The 19,351-nt window shown below is 43.1% G+C and overlaps 1 protein-coding gene across 3 annotated transcripts in view; it reads left to right on the forward strand.

Moving 5' to 3' along the window:
* The window catches only part of HECW1 (HECT, C2 and WW domain containing E3 ubiquitin protein ligase 1), a 402,469-nt gene that overhangs the window by 296,865 nt on the left and 86,253 nt on the right, over positions 1-19,351 (forward strand). For all 3 annotated transcript variants that reach the window (XM_037837142.1, XM_037837143.1, XM_037837144.1), the window contains 5 exons: positions 482-583; positions 5,253-5,403; positions 10,338-10,492; positions 12,920-13,041; positions 14,964-15,149. In XM_037837142.1, coding sequence (XP_037693070.1) covers positions 482-583; positions 5,253-5,403; positions 10,338-10,492; positions 12,920-13,041; positions 14,964-15,149 — 716 coding nt within the window. The remainder of the gene's footprint in view (positions 1-481; positions 584-5,252; positions 5,404-10,337; positions 10,493-12,919; positions 13,042-14,963; positions 15,150-19,351) is intronic.

The following is a 19,351-nucleotide window of genomic DNA, read 5'->3' on the forward strand; positions in this document are numbered from 1 at the left end:
AAAAACTAGGAAGCTACAAAACAACCTCCTGGTAGCCTTTTGATGACACCTACCCAGAAACAGGAGCTGTAATTTTGTACAAGCCAACCGAGCATTTACGAGACCTTATGAAAAATGCGGCACTTCATTCAAACTGGCCTCTCCTTTGCTAGGCTAAAATCAGGTTCTGCTAATTTTCTCTTGTGTTCCTTTCTGATGCCACTTTCCCATGAAGAAAATTCAGGTGATACAAAATCAGACTCTGTTCCTACATATTGATTGGTCTGTGTGGCCCAGATCATCAGTCGTAAAGTGTTTGGAAATTTTTTAAATTTTTTTTCCTTTAATAATTCCCTTACTCATGAATGACTGTGAAGGTAGCAAACTGACACAGAAATAGATTGCCCACTCTTTGGGGGTCGTTTGTTTTGCAGTCATGCTTTGTTGATGACGTTGCCACAGCAATGAATGAGTCTGAATGTCTTGACTGTCTTGTCCGTAGGTCACTGTCCTAGACTCCATAATTCTCAGCCAGTAAGCCAGCTGCCTTCCTTGAGGCCTGAGCATCACCACTACCCAACAATCGATGAGCCTCTTCCACCAAGTAAGCTTTAGTTTTTAAAATCGATGTCTTAACTCTTCCTATCAAGCCTAAACAGGTCAGTATGAATCTGTATTTAAACATCCAAACTCTTCCCCAACTCTATACCTTGCACTGACTGGTAACAGAAACAATATGGCACCTACTATATAAATTACTTTTTGATTAGTGGTTTCAGTAGTACATGGTCTAGAAAAGATACCCAGTATTTTCAGTGTCCCCCAACTTTTGAAATGGAGAGCATTTCTTTTCAAGACTTGGCTAATCCTTGCCAAGCCACTGTTCATGACCCTCAGGTTCCAAATTTTACTATTTTATATTTTAAAAATTTGCAGTTCAAGTTAGAATAATCCTATTGTTCTCCACTGGATCTGTTAGGGTCTCCGTATAGTAAAATAACTTCAACCCATCAGGACATATGACCTTGCATTTTTCCTGGTCACATCCTCAAATTTCTTCTGTAGTTCTTAGGGGTTGCCAGACAAAACATCATCTTTAAGTACTGAATTCAATAGCATTTTCTCCCCATGACTTTAGTGTGTAATAAATAATTATCTAGCTAGTCGTCTGAACTTTGGAAAAATCAATTAATTGCATGAGGACTCAGTTTTCTCATTTGTAAAGTAAAGCTTTAATTTTCCTCATCTGCTAAATGCTAGGTTTGGATGAGGTGATCTCTAATTTCCTTCCAGTTTAACCTTCTAATACTCTACTACAAAAAACATTTTAAGAGAGAACTGACATCCCAGGCATTGTGCATTCACTTAGCATCACATATGTTCACGAATCCTAGAATATTCCCTGTTTTGGTTTAGGCTTATTTTTCAAGCAAAGATAACCTTTGCGATTTGATAAATTGTATAACTGCACTCTTCCCAGGATGCAAGGGACCAATGTTTCCCTACGTTCTCTCCTCCTGTGCTTACATTAAGCAGTTACAGTTTTCAAAAAGAAAAATGCTTATTTCTTAAGTCATCTGTTCTTGGTAACATGGGGTATTTTTCATGAACACCGCTCTTTTCTCTATTCAGTTGCAATTTATCAGTAGAAAACTATGAATGCCTTTAATCACCGTGGATGATTTCATTGCTGATAGTCATTCATTCAACAAATACTTAACTATTTGTGCTAGGTACTGTTTTCGGTGAGCCAAATGAACAAAGACCCCTGCACTCCATGGAGCTTACACTCCAATATGGGGGAGACAGATAATAAATCATAAAAATAAATCAGTGGGTGATCTGATTTATTAAATGGTGATAAGTGCAAAGGAAAGATGGAAGAAGAGCAGGGGAAGGGGGTATCTGGAACCTGTGGTGGTAGGTCATTTGCAATTTTAAGTAGGGGTTCAGAGTAGGCTTCATGGGGAAGGCAACATTTGATACAAGACTTAAAGTAGCAAAGGGAGGTAGTTCCCAGGCAAAGGATGGCCATTGCCGAGCCCAGGTGGAAATATCCTGGTGGGTTTGAGGTACAGAGAGGATATGGATGTGGCCAAAGCAGATTAAGGAAGGGAGAAAGCAGCAGGCAATGAAGTCAGGGAGATAAGATAACGGGTTCAGATTAGGTAGGATCTTGTAGCCCATCTAAGGGCTCTGACATTTACTATGGATGAAAGGGGATGTTGTAGGGTTTTAAGCAGAGAAATGGCATTGTCTGACTTAGATTTTGAAAGATTTGCTCTGGATTTTTTATTGGGACAAATCGTAAGGAGGAAGGATAGCAGCAGGGGCCCCAGATAAAAAATGATGGGCCAGGGTGGGAACAGTGATGGTGGGTGAGAAGGTGTCAGAGACTGGACACATATGTTGAAGGCAGATTTGCTGACAGATGTGATGTGAGTGTGAGAGGAAGTTAGGACACAAGAATGACTTCAAGAGGTTTAAAACCTAGAAGGGTGGGGTTGTCTTCCACTGAGATAGGCAAGCTACATGTAGAATAGGTTTTGGGGCGGGGGGGGGGGGGAGCCAAAGCTTAGTATTGATCATATTACATGTGAGATGTCATGGAGGTGGTGATATCAAGAAGGCAATTGGATATGGGACTCTGAAGTTCAAGAGAAAAGTCTAAATGGGGGATTTTTAAAAAATCTGCCACAAACATGGTATTGCATTTTGTTAAAGTAAAAAGGTACAATTTTATAGGCTTTCTTTGGTATAATTAAGGAGGATGCATTATTAGGCCTTACATTGTTTATACAGACTTCACGGAAAACATATAATTTCGTGTTCAATAGGCCCTTCAGTCACAAATGAATGGACATGGCACGTACCACAGTAACTTGCCCCCAGCACTGAAAAGGTGCCGTTTTCAAGTGTCTTTTTAGGAAATTCATGGCTTCGCAGTGTCTAGCACATCAGGACATGCAGAGTCCCTTCGTTCCATTTGGAATTTTTTTTCTTAAACACATGTTCACGTTCAGTTTATAAAATATGTGAAACTAAATTATTTACAAAGCAACCCAAAAAAACACACCCAGAATCTCAGATTCCACTTAGCTATCATTTCCTGAATATTTATAAGATTATATAAATTAGCACTATGTATACCAGATATTTAGTGTACTGATAAAAGAGCTTTTCTGTCTGGCCTAACACCCTTTTCTAATAATGATCTGGAAATCTTGAAACTCATGGAGAGAAATTACCATGATCGTTGTCCCACTCTCTAGGTTTCTTCCTTAGAGAATTTTTGAGACCCCAGGCTTTGTGTTTGAAAGAATCCTTCCTTTACTGTGGGGACCTAAAGGGAAGGGAAGCCTCTTCTTAGCTCTGTACCCTTGGGAACTGACAGAGTCCCTAGTTCATCATAAGTGCTAAAAGGAGTTTGTTCAGTTGAACTGAATAGCACGATTCTCTTCTAAGATTAATGCTTATGTTTGAATATTCTTTGTGGGATGACAGTCCCATCAGAGCCAAGAAAAACTACTGTCTGATTGCTTTCACTGATAATAGTTTGGGAAGCTTTAAAATTTCAAAAATTCTGGATCAAGGTTAAGTATCTAGTAGTCAAGCACATACACACATTTCAACAATGACCTAAATAACTTTTACAATTAATGGTTGACAGCTGACTATCTAATTGTCAGTTTTAATCAAAACCCCCTAGAACATGTTTACACATTCTAAATACATTTTTTCTTCAATATATTTTATAAGTTAAATTTGTCATTTTCCAGTGTTTGGGATTTCACTGAGCATTATTTGGCAATCCCTTGGGTAAATATTAGATATAAGTCAGAATGTTCACAGAGAGCTATACCGTGTGTACATAAAACCACAAATATACCAAATGTATTGGGTTTTTCATTTTAAAGAATTGAGAGTTGCTATGTCATTACCTGAATGGTCATTTTTCAACAGAATTTTAAATAACTAACCTACTCCCCAAAGCTATGGCTTTTCTCACTTAAAAGGCTGAATGGGTTTATTTTCCCTTTTGCAGTAATTTTTGCTTTTTCTTCTTTAATCCAATGCATTTTTCAGTATAACTTTCTCATGATGCTGTTATTTTCACCCCATTTTTACAAGTGGACTCTAAAAGCTTTGCCCATTTCCCAAAGCAGACATTACTCTCTGTATTCAGCTCGGACATACCTACATTTCTTGCAGCCTCAGTTTCAAAGGCTTTTCCATCCACTCCCCTCCCAGCCCCTACGTAGATCATGTGGTGCACCATCAGCTTCCACCTTTTAATTTTTTTTTTTTTTTTTTAATTTGGGAAGTAAAAGAACTTATGTTTATCTTGGGCTCCCTCTACTGTTTGAGATGGTTATTTATCAACAAAGAGGTTATTTAAAAGTTTGATGATTGCTAATAGTCACTAAGAAGAGTTTAAAAGTTTGATCATTGTTAATAGAAGATATTTGTTCTGTTTTATTTTGGTCATGAGATCTATGGCAGCAACAGATGGGTTGATCCTTTGGAATATGCACTGGAAATTTCCAATGTATCCAAAGGATTGTTCAGATGCCTCGTTCAAATCCTTCCATTTACCTTCTCAAGACACGTGGCAATCAATTACAGCTGTTAAGTTTTAGATGGAGGTCATCCAAAGTTGCCTGTACAGCATTTTAGAAAGAACTTCCAAATAGTTTAATCTGAGTACCTCCATGGAACCCTGGAACATCTAATTGTCCTTGATTAGATTTAGCAAACAAAGGATTCTCCAGCAAATACAATTGTCAGTTCTCACTGGAGAACTTTTCCCATCTTCCAGCTGTCATCTGAGTAGCCAAGAAGATTGACAGCTAAGGTGTAAGTTGTAAGAAAGCAAAAAATGAAACATTGGACTTTCCCTTTAGACATTATTAGAATTTGAATGTCAGTCCTATTTGAGGCACTGCAATTATAGTTAAAAGGGGCCCAGCAGAGAATCTGTTCCGGGTGCCCTTTTCTCTGGAATGTCTGATTCCAAGCTGAAGTCTCAGGAGTCACGGCAGGCGCTTTGGGTGGTGTCTGAAGGCAATTTCAGCAGCTCACTAAGGGGCACCAGCAGGGGCCGGCTGCTCAGCCATGCCTCTGGCTGGAGCAAGGCCCTTCCTTGCCTCCCCCAGGATCGAAGGGAGCAACAGGTAGGTTCTGCCTGCAGAAGACCTGGAAGAGGCCTCTGTTTCACGCGGGTCAGGTGTTGGTTCTTGATTTTTCTTTTTTGCCTTTTTATTAAACACTAGACTGGGAAGCTCGAATTGACAGTCACGGCCGGGTCTTCTACGTGGACCACGTGAACCGGACGACCACCTGGCAGCGTCCGACGGCGGCACCCGCCCCTGACGGCATGCGGCGGTCGGGGTCCAGCCAGCAGATGGAGCAGCTCAACAGGCGGTTGGTGATCGATAGGCGCTGGGCCCCTTGAGGCGCCTGGGGAGGAGATTAGCATCTAAAGACGCTCCCTCTTACATTTTTCTGCTCAGGTTTAGGAGACTGGGAAGGAAATAATTCTCTTAAGAAACGCATTCGTAATAAGTCCTTGGAAAGCTGGGCAGGAATTAGCCTCTAGGTCTGTCATTCTAGAACAGATAAACTAAAGTTGTTTAGCAGATCATCGGGCTGTGTCTATGAGAAGTGCTGCTAGAAAACTAAAACAAAACAAAAAAATCTGAACTAGAAGAAAGTGCCTTGCCCATGGCATAAAAATCTGTGAAAGTTTAGGGTGTTTAGGTTGTATAATATAAAAATTAGGCCAAATCCATCCTGAATCAGGATTTGAAAGAGGTTTTGCAGCTTTTGAACATGCTGGGAGAGGCAGCTGGACTTTGCTGAATAGGAAGTTGCATTTGCTACATCCGTCTGGACAGATAAAAAGAAAAGGAATTTAGCTTATTTCTTGTGAGACAGCCTACGTAGGGAAGGTCAGAAAACCTTCAGATAAGTATCTGAAGGCTTTCCAATACTTATCTTAACCTATGGCTTTCAAGCATTTAAAGTTTCTCAGTGATTTGACGTGATAACTGCAGTCACAGAAAGTACAAGACCCGTCTTTGATCAGTCTCAGAAGGGATCACACACGGGTCATTTTTTGATAACCTGTGGTTATCAGGGGAAATTCTGTCTCACAGAAATATGGAAATATTTCTCAGGCTTGTGAGGAGGGGTTTCCCTTGACTCCTGACTGGGTGATGGTGAAGATCAAATGTGTTTGTGCAAGGATAGGCACACTGACAACTTCCAATTGCACAGCAGCAGTGTGTGAGCTATTGTATCTGCTGTGGTGACCATGCTCAAACTCAGCCACTCCCCAAACTGCCCATTCCTTCCAGCTTTTTTTTGTTTTGCAACATGCTCCTGTTGCAGGGACGCCTCTCACTGCCTGCCTTCCACCTGGTTCCCTTCTCCTCGTCCCCCAAGGCCTGACACAATCATTGCTCTGTAAACCTTCCCAGAGTCCTCCAAACGGAGTCAGCAACTTATATAACCCCCTAATCAGTTGCATGCCTTTGTTATTGTTGTCGTTTCTTTATTCATCTTCGTACGCCCCAGTGCCTGCATGGTGCTAGAAGTTTGATAAGACTCAGTACAAGACTGTTTCTTGCATAAACCCTACACTTTCAGACTATCCAGAATGAATTAACTGTGCTTTCATGAATATTAATTGAGCAAGAAAATATAAATATGCCTTCTTGTTTTAAATTGTCAGCTAAAATTTGATATTCTAATTATTTGGATGAAAATGTTTATGATGTTAAGAGAAACTGAATTTCTAAAATAGAAAAATGTTATAATACAACCCCACCACCCTCAAGGATTTAGGGTTTTTTTTCCTTTTAATTTATCCATGTCAATTTCTATAAGCATAAATAATTCCTAGATAGTAATATAAAGTTAATATTCATTTTTTCCTTGCTACACTATAATCATTTTCATCTTGCTTAAAATCTTCGTTTAATAATTAAGGTTGCATAGCATACCATTGAAGGTATGTAATTCAGTTAACTTAATTTCTCATATTTTGAATGTTTTGTTTATTGCTTTTTATCACTATTTTTTTTTAATAAGACCACCATGGGCCTGTTAAATATTAAGTTTGCCTTATAGTAGAGTATTCCCTTAGAGTTAAATTCCCCAAAGAACAGGTCAAAGGAGATGAACATGGTATTTTGGTATTTTGGTATTTGATATTGATACTATCTAGGAATTGTTTATGCTTATAGAAATTGAGATGGAGAAATTAAAAGGAAAAAAAAACCCTAAATCCTTGAGGGCAGTGGGGTTGTATTATAATATTTTTCTATTTTAGAAAATCAATTTGATATTTGATATCAATGCCAAAATGTTTTCTAAAATTGTTATACGGACTCACTGCCAACAGCGACAGTGTCACCTCCGTCTCACCTTTTGATTTGTTTTTACTGATTTTAGAGGTCCTTCTGGTATTTTGGTGCTGCTTATGCTTCACTTCTTGGGGAGAAAGACAACTTATTTTTCTATTAGATTTTCTTTTACTAAATGTAATTCCTCCCAACCAAATTGTCTGTTGTTGGGCTCTTTTCTGATTTGTTTTGGTTTGGCTTGTTTGGGCTTGGTTTTGGAGTCTGGTTTTGTTGTCATTTCATAGTGTATTTATGTGTCCATTTACAAATTAGGAATTCCAGCCAATTTCTTACCAAGTTTTGTCCCTAGTCCTTGACATGCCCCCATCCTCCCCCAGGTCAAGGTTATACACTTAGGCCCCTTGGCTCTGGCTGGCCCTGCCTCTCTGACCAGGGCTACACTCCCTGATTCCCAGGTCAGAGAGAACAACCCAGAGGACCCTCCTCCACCCTCTCCTCGGCCTCCCCACCGCAGACACATGGACGCAGTAAATAAACACCGTAATTCCATTATTGCTCTGCTTGTTCCGCCCTTTCACATTTTCCTAGACCAGCCCTACTCAGAAAATGCCTCACGGTAACTGCTGCAGGCAAAGGTCTCTTCTGGGAGGTGTCTGTAGTGAGTGGCTGAGTCTTTCTGGATAAAACAAAACTTAAGGTGCCTAGACCTGAGATGTGTAAAGTTAGATGTAAACAATTCCTCCTGGAGAACTTGTTAGAAATGCAGATTTCAATTTTGCTTCAATTTCTGGAATTTTAACAAGCACCCAAATGACTCTCTTGCAAGAATCATGATTGCAAGAAGTCTGAAGACAGCACTTGAGAAACACTTTGCCACAGTGAAATCTCATGAGTGGATTTCTGTGCCCCTTTCACTCCTGCCTTGTATTGCACTTGGAAACCTGGTTATGTGGAGCTACTCCAACTCTCACCCTCTACTCCATATCTCCTCCCTGAGCACAAGCCCCATATAAACGGCTTTATCCTGGCTACTTTCACTCACATGACCTTAATGACATCCAAGTCAACCTGTCCAAATCCACACCAATGCTCCCCATCTGCTCTCCTCCTACGGGCTCTTTCAGCCTTGGCGCCTCCACCCCTCTGGTCTAAGCAGGAGCCTGAACTTCCCCATTGTCTCTCCCCTCTTCTTCAGCCACCTTCTCCAGTCAGCCCAAGTCAAACTATTAAAATTCTGCCCCTTCTCCTCTCCCTGCCCTGCCTTGATGGAAAGGGAGGCCAAATCATGTCGCCTTGGTAGGCTGAGAGAGCCTATGGGGACGGGGGACAGGGAAATGGGGGAACTCGGAGTCAGAGAAGTAGGGCAAGCAGAGAGGAGCAAGACAACTGCATGTCTGCCTACAAAAGAAGACGGGAAATAGGCAGAGCAGCTGTCAAGGGCAGGGAGCTGGAGGAAATTACTGTGAATATTTTCCTGGCAGATATAGCTGTATTTTCTTAGTATCCCTATGGTATGTGCGGCAGTTCTCCCCACAGATCCGCCTTCTCTGTCACGGAGTTGGGGGGTGGGGTGGGGGGGGTGCTTTAGCACCTCCAGGCTAGGCTGTTCCAACTACTTCCCAACTACTCTCCTGCCTCCAGGCCCTTCCCTCCCATTCTTTCTCTGCACCACCACTAGGTGCTAGGTGATCATTCTCAGTGCATGCCTGGCCCTGCATCTCTTTTTCATCGGCTACCCATCACCCAGGGCAGTGGTACTCAAAGTGGGTCCTGGGCCGGCAGCATCAGCATCACCTGGGAACTTGTTCGACGTGCAGATTCTCATACCCCATCCCCAGAGTTTCTGAATCAGAAACTCTGGGAAGGGACCCCCCCCCTCCCCAGCCACCTGTGTTTTGACAAGCCCTGCAGGTAACTCTGATGCAGGCTTAAGTTGAAGAACCTCTGGCCTGGCGAATAACATTCAAAGCTGCCGGCTGGGAATCCTTGGGGCATCTGCCTCTTTCTCCTGTTTGTCTCCTACCACTGCCCTATGCCTACACACGTACTGCCATCCCACCAGCAGACTTCCTAGGGTTCCCCAAGCATGCTCTCCTTTTGCACATTTATTTTCTCCACTGAGAAGGCTCTTATCCCTATAAGCTCCTTGGCAAATTCATACTTTGACTTCAAAATTATTCATGCTAAACAGCTATCTGAGCCCTCCTGGGGAAATGAGGGGTTTCCTGGTCTGTGTTCCCACCACACCTCTTCCACGTCCAGGATGGCCTTTTTGCTTTGCTTGAGTTATGGTTTACCTGCCTTTCCCCTCTTTGCTCCACCTTGACTGAGTGTGTTCAAAGGTAGATAGCCCATGTTGTTCTTCCTCTGATCTGAAAGTCCGCACAGAGCCTGTGCGTATTGTTAAGGGGGTTAGTAAATATTTAGCAAATGCCTGCCTGGGTGACTGACTGACTAAATCCCCAACTTGGGAAGAAAAATAAAATGAGTCTTCAGAAATGCAAAAAAAAAAAAAAAAAAAAAAGTTTGTCTGCCAACATGCTTTTATCATGTAATGTTTCCACAACCTCTCCCCAACCATATCAATGATCTGTCAAATAGAAATGAGTGAATAGTGCCATTATTCTAGTTTGTAGACTTACTATAATAATGTAGAGGTCATTTGATATTTAGTTGTAACATTTTAACTTGCTTTCTACACCCTTATTTTAGACTTAGCCCCATTTTGTTTAATACAGGGCCCAGGCTATTTTGTATGATTAGTTACTATTTGTGTTGATTTTTTAAAAATCACCGTACTTGAAACTCATCATAGCAAAAAGAAAGCAAAGCATCTAGAGGCACTTGTCTTGCTAATTGTTTGGGCTGTCTCTTGGGAATTTTTAACATTTCTTTCTAGATTTCTCCAGTTGTCTGATTCAGAGCATCAACCCCAAACAAACAAACAAATAAAAGTTAACTCTTGTCTTTCCACCTTCTGGTGTAAAGGTACCAAAATATTCAGCGAACCATCGCAACGGAGAGGCCTGAAGAGGATTCTGGCAGCCCGAGTTGTGAGCAGCTCCCAGCAGGAGGCGGCGGAAGCGGCGGGGGTGGAGGTGGCGGAAGTGACTCAGAGGCAGAATCTTCTCAGTCAACCTTAGGTATTGGATGAGCGGGAGGTCCCCAGAAACCCAGGCTGCCACCAGTGGCTGCACAGCAGAAGTGTGCCTGCCCCTCACTCTGCCTCTTGGGATAGACACACACCCTGGGGCAAAAAGAGCCATGGATGGGGCAGGTGGAGAACAAGAAGGCATGACTCTAACAGGGGTAAGCACACAGAACAGAGCTTCCCACCAGGAAACTTAAAAGGAGAAATGGATTCGCAGTGAAGCAAGAGAAAGCCACCGCCTTGCTGGAGGCTGGAGACAGGGAGGCAGATGGATTCAGGGGACTGGGACTGGGTTTGCTTCAGCACTTGTGCATCAAGGCAGCTTTTTCGGTGGCTTAATCATTTCTGGTTATTTGTGGGTGTCCTAAGGATTTTCCACTTATCAATGAAAAATGCAATAAAAATTGTCTACTTCAAAGGAACCACATGACAGCACTAGGAGTAATTACTTGTTTGCATTTAGAATAAAATGTCATTCCCCTTGAGGGTGGAACCTGGAAGGGGAGAGGTTTTCCAGGAGGCTTACGTTTGTGCACACCATCCGAGAATTTTTTTTTTTTTTTTTTACCTAATATAGTAGTCGTCCCCCAGGGGCCTTGTTTTCATTTCCTTGAATCTGCCTGAGTGGTGCTCAGACAAAAATTTCCAGCTAGCATAGAAGACTTGCTTCTGCTTTTTGTGCCTGTAATGCTGTAAGATCATCACAGTGACATCCTAGTAGTCCACTGTCTTTTAAACTGAGTTAAATGATGTAAGATTTATTTGCAGGAAGAAGGCTCAGAGAACACAATTTCAGCAATCAGGCAGTGTAATTCCAAAACTGTCAGGTCTCAGCTATCTGTGGCAATGCAGAATATTGTATGTTATCATATAATATCTTAAATGTACACACATAGTCCCACCAGCAATTTTAATTACCTTCATTCTATTCATTTTATAAGATATACAACTGAACTTCCCAGTTTAGGTTTTTCTATTATTACTTTCTGTGTTCTGCCTTCTGAAAGAGATGCAATAAAATGGTCAAGTAATTAGAAGTATGAGGAAAAAGGAACAGAAAATTTATTTCCAGGTTTGTTGTTGGACCAGTTGGCCTTTGCTGCGTAACCAACCATCCCAAAAGTTAGTGGCTTAAAATAACAAGTCTACAGGTTGGCAGTTTGAGGTGAGCTCAGCTGGGTGGTCTCAGCTGGGCTCACTCATGGATCTTAGGTCAGCTGTCAGTTTGGCCATGGGCTGGCTTGTCACTGCTCCACATGGCCTCTCGTTTCCAGCAGATTGGCCCATGCTTTTTCCCACAGTGGTGGCACGGTTCTAGAGAAAGCAGAAACGCACAGGCCTCTGGAGGCCGTGGCTCAGAACTGACCTGCCATCACTCTACCACATTCTGTTGGTTAAAGCACGATACAAGGCCAGCCTCTATTCAAGACGGGGAGGAGTTGCAAAGTCACATTGCAAATGGGTGTGGATACAGGAAGGGGAAGAATGATGGCCATTTGAACAAACAATCTATCATAGCTACTGTAAGCAACTTGTCAAGAAAATTGAAAAAAAAAAAGGAATTGAAACAAAGGGGAAGAAATGTTATCAGACTTGAGCCGAATTGAAGTTATGCAGGAACCCTACAAGGAAATACAGTTGATCTTCATTATTTACGGATTCCATATTTGTGAATTCACCTGCTGACTAAAATCTGTTTGTAACCCCCAAATCAACACTCACGGCACTTTCACAGTCACTCACAGACACGTGCAGAGGGTCAAAAAACTTGACTCGCCTGATGCGTACGTCCCCAGCAAAGGCCCAACAAAGCAATGCTCTTGTAAACAAGTGTCCGCCTCATGAGATATTTTGTGCTGCATTTTTTGTATTGTTCTTTTTCTTCATCATTTTTCTGTTTAAAATGGCCTCTGAGCATAGTGCTGAGGTGCTGTCTAGTGTTCCTAAGCATAAGAAGGCCTCAATGTGCCTTGCAGGGAAAATATATGTTAGATGAGCTTCGTTCAGGCACAAGTTACAGTGCTGTTGGCCATGAGTTCAATGTTAATGAATCAGCCATACACTAAATAAGCTGTCTTCAAATAGAAACACACATAAAACAAGATTATGTACTAATCAGCTGGCAAAAGTGTTGTGAGCTGAGGATCCTGAGACTCTCACCCCATATTTCCCCTAGGACTGATGGTTCCGTATTCACTAATTCAGTATCTGTGGTGACTTTATAGGCCATAACTACCACACATAATGAGAATCAATGGCAATTATTTTTAACTGACATACATAAAGTATATGAAACCATATGACTATTGAAAGCCAGCGGCCAGTTCTGACTGTGGGGGAAAGCATGTGTGCTGCTGGTGCGAAGAGAGAAATTCTGTGCTTGAATGTTTTCTGTTGCTTTGCTTCACTTTTTTTCCAGATCTGAGGAGAGAAGGGTCGCTTTCTCCAGTGACTTCACAGAAAATCACCTTGCTGCTGCAGTCCCCGGCTGTGAAGTTCATCACCAACCCTGAATTCTTCACCGTTCTGCATGCCAATTACGTGAGTCCCCAGCACTCAGAGGCAGCCTGGCCTGGTGCCCTCACAACTCAAACCACAGCTTTGGAAATCCATCTGGTAGATCAAACAGGGTAACATTTCACCTCACACAAGAAAAAAAACACAGCTCAGCCTACTCATTTTACTATCTGTGACTCCACTAAAAAGGGAAAAGGCCCCTTTTGGAAATGCTGTTGCCTCATCAGGTTTTTATTAGGATCAAGGAGTTAATGTCATTGAAAATGCTTTGGAAACAAATACTAATTTATTATTATCAAAATTTAGTTTTTCCAGTTCATGTAAATTTGTTGGTATTTTCAAGGAAGCAGTGACATGTCGCCATGTTCATTAATTCTTTCCTTTGAAAAAGATTTCTTGCAATTGAGGCACAGATCTATGTGTTGGAGTCATAAAGACAGAGGAGGGAGACACCGAAACAGTAGAATCTCCATGTTGAGGAGTGACAGACATGTATAAAGATTAATATACCACGGCAGGATATGTCTGATCTGAGGTAGGAACAAAATGTTATGAAGGTGTGTCTACTGGGAACATTCCTGAGGAGGTGACTATGAATTCACTCTTGAGGGTTCAAAGGGGGCAGGGAAGAAATTCTAGGCAGTGGGTCTAGTACATTAAAAATGACAGAGCTGTGAAAGATCCTGGGGGTCTGGGGGAAGTTGATTCCTGGAGAGATGTCCTGTGGAGCTGGAGTATGGTGGCAGGTCCAAGGTGGGGAGACAGGCTGGAGAATAAGTTGCAAGTACCTTCTAAGTCATGAAAAGGCGTCTGGATGTGCTTTGATAGGCAACAAGGAGCCAACAGAAATCGGAGTTACGTGATCAGGTTTGTTTCGTGAGGCCTGTTCTCTGGCAGAGGGGTGAAGGAGGAGAGACTGAGGAGCTAAGACCACAGGCTGATTCAACCGTTCAGGTGGGAGATGACCAAAGCCTGACTGAAGGAGGTGGCTGGGTACCTGGAGAGGCTCCATTCAGGAGAGATTTCTGAGGGGGAATCCGTGGTGTCAAGAGCACTGTGACGTAGGGGTGGACAGAAGACGAGGACTCGAGAAAGAATCAGGAGTTTCTCTTTGGGGTCCCTGAGTTTAGGTGGTGATTCCATTATCCAGGAGTGCTGAGTTTGATTAGGTGGCAGAAGGTTGTGGGTGGGGGAACAGAGCTCAGTTGTAAGCAGATTATGTTTGAGAAGCCTCTAGAACATCTCGGGATTAGACCCAGACCAGCACCTGGCGCAGTGGTCCAGGCGTGAGCTACGGGGGTAACAAGCATGTCAGATATGGACACCCTCATTGCTGGTTGCCCAGTGACTGGGTTAGCCCTCTCTGGTGACTGTCTGTCCTTCCACCAGACCCCTGTCCACACCCCGTGGACCACAAAAATGTCACTTGGCACAATTAAGAACTCCCAAAACTTTCTTGATTTATTCCCATCCCCCAACCCATTGACACAAACCAGTTTTTGCAGCTGAGTCGCAAAAGTGACAACCTCTGAAATTCAGCCTCAAATCCTCGGTACCCGAAATTAATATTCCCCGTTTTAGTTAAATAAGAGGACCAAGGACAGACCACGGCAGGCTTCAAGAAAGGAACGGTGGAAGGGATATGGAGGGAGGCTTGAGAGAGCCTAGTGCCCTGACAGGAGGAGGAAAGCACTGGAGATAGCAGGCAGGGGCCCATGTCCCGGCTGCAGAGCGGTCACCTGGAATGGGGGTGGAGCTCGGGTCCAGGTGTGTCTCCCTTGCGGGTTTACCTCTTGAGCAAGATGGCTCTGCTTCTGAGGCCTCCTCCTCGAGGCTCACAGCCAGGAGGCGCGCGGCGATCACGGTGCGTCCTGTTAAACCGCTCCAAGTGCAGTTGGTGTCTGTGTGTTTCTCCTCGTCCTGCAATCCTCCGGGCCGGGCCTCAGAGTGCCTACCGCGTCTTCACCAGTAGCACCTGCCTGAAGCACATGATCCTCAAGGTCCGCCGCGATGCTCGCAACTTTGAACGCTACCAGCACAACCGGGACTTGGTGAACTTCATCAACATGTTCGCCGACACGCGGCTGGAACTGCCCCGGGGCTGGGAGATCAAAACGGACCAGCAGGGCAAGGTGAGCGCCACTGATGTGATGGGCGGGGCTTTCCTCAAAGGGCTGTTCCCCAGAAGAAGACAGGTGAGCGAGTGAGGAGAAGGTTGGTGGGGAGAGGTAAGGCTGTGTGCCTCTGCCAGGAAGGGGAGCGATAACTCAACCTCAGGGTTTCTGTCCCGCAGCCCTATTGGTGGAGGTTCGTCTTGCTCATTGTAGGATGTAGAGCAGCATCCCTGGCTTCTCCCCACTAAAGATGCAAGTAGCATCCCATCCCCCTCTCATTGTGACAACTAAAAATGTCTCCAGACATTGCTCCATGCTGGGGGAGGGGAGTGAGTGTCAAATCGCCCCCAGTGGAGAACCACTCTTTTAAAATTTAAGTTTGTAACTAGACACCAGATTCTGTTCAATGACCTCTCTATTGTTTTGCCGCCTTAGTTAATTCTCAGAGGAAAATATTATTAGATGGAGGTGACATTATGTGATTACTGGTTGTTATTTCCCTAGTAACTCATCAGTTCTCATTAGAATAGGCTTGCAAACAGGGACGGCATGTCTTGGGTCTGTTCTGGGTGACTGGCTAGCAATTTTTGCCTCTGCAGTGGTCTTAACCAAATTTAGTTCTTCTCAGCAATGCTTTAAAAACTTAGCTAGGATGCCAGATAAGCCCTGAAACTTAGAGGGACCAGTCTCTCCCAGAACATCAACCAGTGGCATTCCCCTACCCCATAATGTCGACACTCCTTTTCAGCATGAAGAAGTTAGAATGGTCATTGCCCACATATCCCTGAAGAATGAGAGAATGATCCAGTGAGAGGGAAGAGTTGTAACAGAGAAGTTAGGATTTAACAGATAATTATAACAACTGAATCATTATATAGATATTTCTTTTTAGTTTCTAGTGTATTAGAACAGCCAGAAGGAAATACCTGAAATTGTGGAACTGTAACCTATACTATACTTAGAAATTTGCTCTATAACTACTTGTTAAACTGTACTTTGAAATCTATCTCTTTTCTGCATATAAGTTATATTTCACAGTTAAAAATGTTAAAAAAAAAAACAGCTAGGTTGGAAAACTGAGAATTCTTTTTTCTTAACCATTATTAATCATCTCAATACACTCATAGAACAGGCTGAACAGAAACTTTGCCCACAGAAAGGTCTCTGAAAGTGAAAATCACATTAGCACAGCTCTCTGAAAGCAGAACCGCTGTCTTCGGTGGCTGTGAACACGCAAAGCCAAAGGATCTGTCAGTTCCCTGAAATGAGATGCCAAGTGTGTCATCATCCTTTGGGTGCCGTGGATCCCCACCCCACACGTGCCTTAGCCTCAGATCCGGGGCTCTCTGGAGCATGAGGGAGAGAAATGTGTCCACTAATTCAAGTCAGTAAAGTCAATCTCTGTGACCAACCCCTCTGGTATAGGGGATGAACTGGGCAGCCTGTGTAGTAGAAAAGCCACTCTGGCCAGAACCTGCTCCCTGGGACTTCTAGTTTTCTGCATGTGGTGTGGCAATGAGTAAGTGATTTCATGCCACTGGCTGTCAACTTCCTCATTAAAAATAATAATAAAGAGGGCAAATGTACCATGAGGTATGGCTGATGTGTTAAGGTTGGAAATAAAGCCTGAGCCAGAACAGAAAGTAAAGGAGCATCTTATCAAAGCTGGGCAGTACTCACCTCTTGGCAGAGGTCTAGGGGCCATGTTTAGATTTACAGCCTAACCAAGATGCCAAGAGCACACCACTGTGAAGCAATGAGCCCAAAGGCAGTGCTCATTATACAAATAGTGCATGCTAACATCAACAGCTTACCTAGCCTTGGCTTTCCATGCCTAACTCTTGGACCGGGATATAAACGTCAGGACTGCCTATTCATAGAGGGCACCTTGGATGCAATGACAGGGAGGCCTCCAGATGGGCCGACTTTGGTTCTCCCTAGTACAAAAGCAGTGGAGAAACCCAGTGGCTTCACTATGCACTGAAAGTTTTATTCCGTTTTGGAATCCATTTTACGGAATTCATGGCAAGAGATTTTGCTTAGTGAGGTAGTATCTTATACAAGAAAGAAAAGAAATCTGAATTAGAAATGAGAAGACTTGAGGTCTACTTTGAGATATGACACAAACCAGCTGAGTGACTATATGGGAAAAAAAAAGGTCACTCTGATTCTTTATTGATTGAACACACACACACACACACACATACAAACACACAAGTGCAAGAAAAAATATCTAAAAGGCACATCATGTACTGAATGGCTGGCAGATAGCAGCATTAAATTTTAAATATATTATCACAATCCATAGGATGGACAGAGAGGAACAGTGGAGGATAGTGGAAAAAATTAGGGGTGGAAGGACATGTTTGGGACTGGCCCATCTCTCAATAAACATGTGACCTTGAGCAAATTCTTTAACTTCTCTGAGCCCCACTTTAGTAGATTGAATTATGTACCCCAACAAGAACATGTTCTTAATCTTAGTCCACCTTCCTGTGAGTATGAATCTATTTGTAAATAGTTTTTGAGTATGTAAAGGTGAATCGGGGTATGGATTCATTTGTGAAGAGGGTCTTCTAAGATATGATTTAGGTATAGCCAGGTTGAATCAGGGTGGGTCTTAATCCACTTTACTGGAAGCCTTAAAAAGAGAAAAGACCCACAGGCTAGAGTGAGAGAAAGCCATAGGGAAGAGCCAGAAGCCAGAAGTCAGTGGAAACCAGAAGAGCAGATGCCAGGAGAAAGAGCTCATCATGTGACGGAAGGCAGAGATGCAAGCCAAGAATCTCAAGGAATGCAGGAGCCAGCACGGAAACACTACTGCCTCTGGGAGAAAACACAGACTTGCTTATGCCTTGATTTTGGACTTCTAGCCTCTAAAGCTATGGGGCAATAAATGCTCGTTTTTAAAGCCAAACCATTGTGTGGTATTTGTTATAGCCGTCTGGCAAACCAAGACGCTCACCTCATTTTTTGCAATGTAGCAATAATGACACCTGCCTTGCCTTCCTGATTTTATAACTGATATAAAGAGTAGATAAGTTGATGTGGGAATGCAGGGTAATAGGATGGAGTATAGTAGTATCTGCTATTCTTCTTCTTAAAATCATACTAAATGCCCATCAAAACATCCAAGATTGAAACTGGCAACTAAAGAGAAAATAAAAGAATGCATAATTGCCAAAGCCCACTGAGGATGGGAACAGATTGAGAGAGACATTTTTAGACGATATTCTATACGCTCAACCCCCTAACCCAGAAAGAAAGATTGAGGAGCAGCCCATTCTGGGATTTAGGAAAGCCATTTATGGAAAAATGGTTTGATGATGCCTCACCCTGAAAAGACTACCTTCATAGCTGACCAAAGCGAATTCCAGAATCCCAGAATGATCTCCTTGCCCTTCATCCTACTTCTTGCTTTTCCTACCCATTCAGAGATGGGCAACTTTGACTTTTAGTGGTAGGAAGTAGAAGGGCTGGGGTGTAGCTTTGAATGTATAGTCATCTACCCAAAAGGGGAACAAAGACAAAGAGATGTGGGAATTGTGCCACTAGTAGGCCTGGAGCAGAGAACAGAAGGCATCTTACTCAGCAGTGTTCACTTGAAAGGCTGAGGAAGGGAGGAGAGCCTCCAGCCAGACAGCTGATTTCAGGTCTTTTATGGGTTGACTTGTGTCCCCCACAGAGTCATGTTCAAGTCCTAGACCCCATTCCTGTGGATGTGAACCCGTTTGACAATAGGGTCTTTGAAGATGTTATTACTTAAGACGAGGCCAAACTGAACCAGGAGGTCCTTAATCCAATATGACTGGAGTCCTCACAAACAGGAAATTGGGACCCAGTGGGAGACAGACTGGAGAGACAGCTATGTGATGGTGGCAGAGATGAGTTATGGATGGAGGCATGGCCTGCTGACACCTTGATTTTGGACATCTAGCCTCCAAAACTGCAAGACAGTAAATTCCTGTCATTTAAGCCAACAAGTCTGTGGACTTTATCATAGCAGCCCTGGCAGATGAAGACACAATCTGAGCTGAGGGGAATGGTTTCCATCCTGACAGGTGATGGGGCTCTGAGAATCCCACAGCTCCTGTCTTCTGGCAGGTGTGAAACCGAGTCAGCTCCATGAGGAAATGAATAAATAACAATAAAAATGGGAAGGCACCCATGAAGAGATACTACTTCCTGAAGAAACAGAATCTTGAACTAAAAAAAAAAAA

Source organism: Choloepus didactylus, chromosome 5 (assembly GCF_015220235.1).
Source record: "Choloepus didactylus isolate mChoDid1 chromosome 5, mChoDid1.pri, whole genome shotgun sequence".
Taxonomy (NCBI): domain Eukaryota; kingdom Metazoa; phylum Chordata; class Mammalia; order Pilosa; family Megalonychidae; genus Choloepus; species Choloepus didactylus.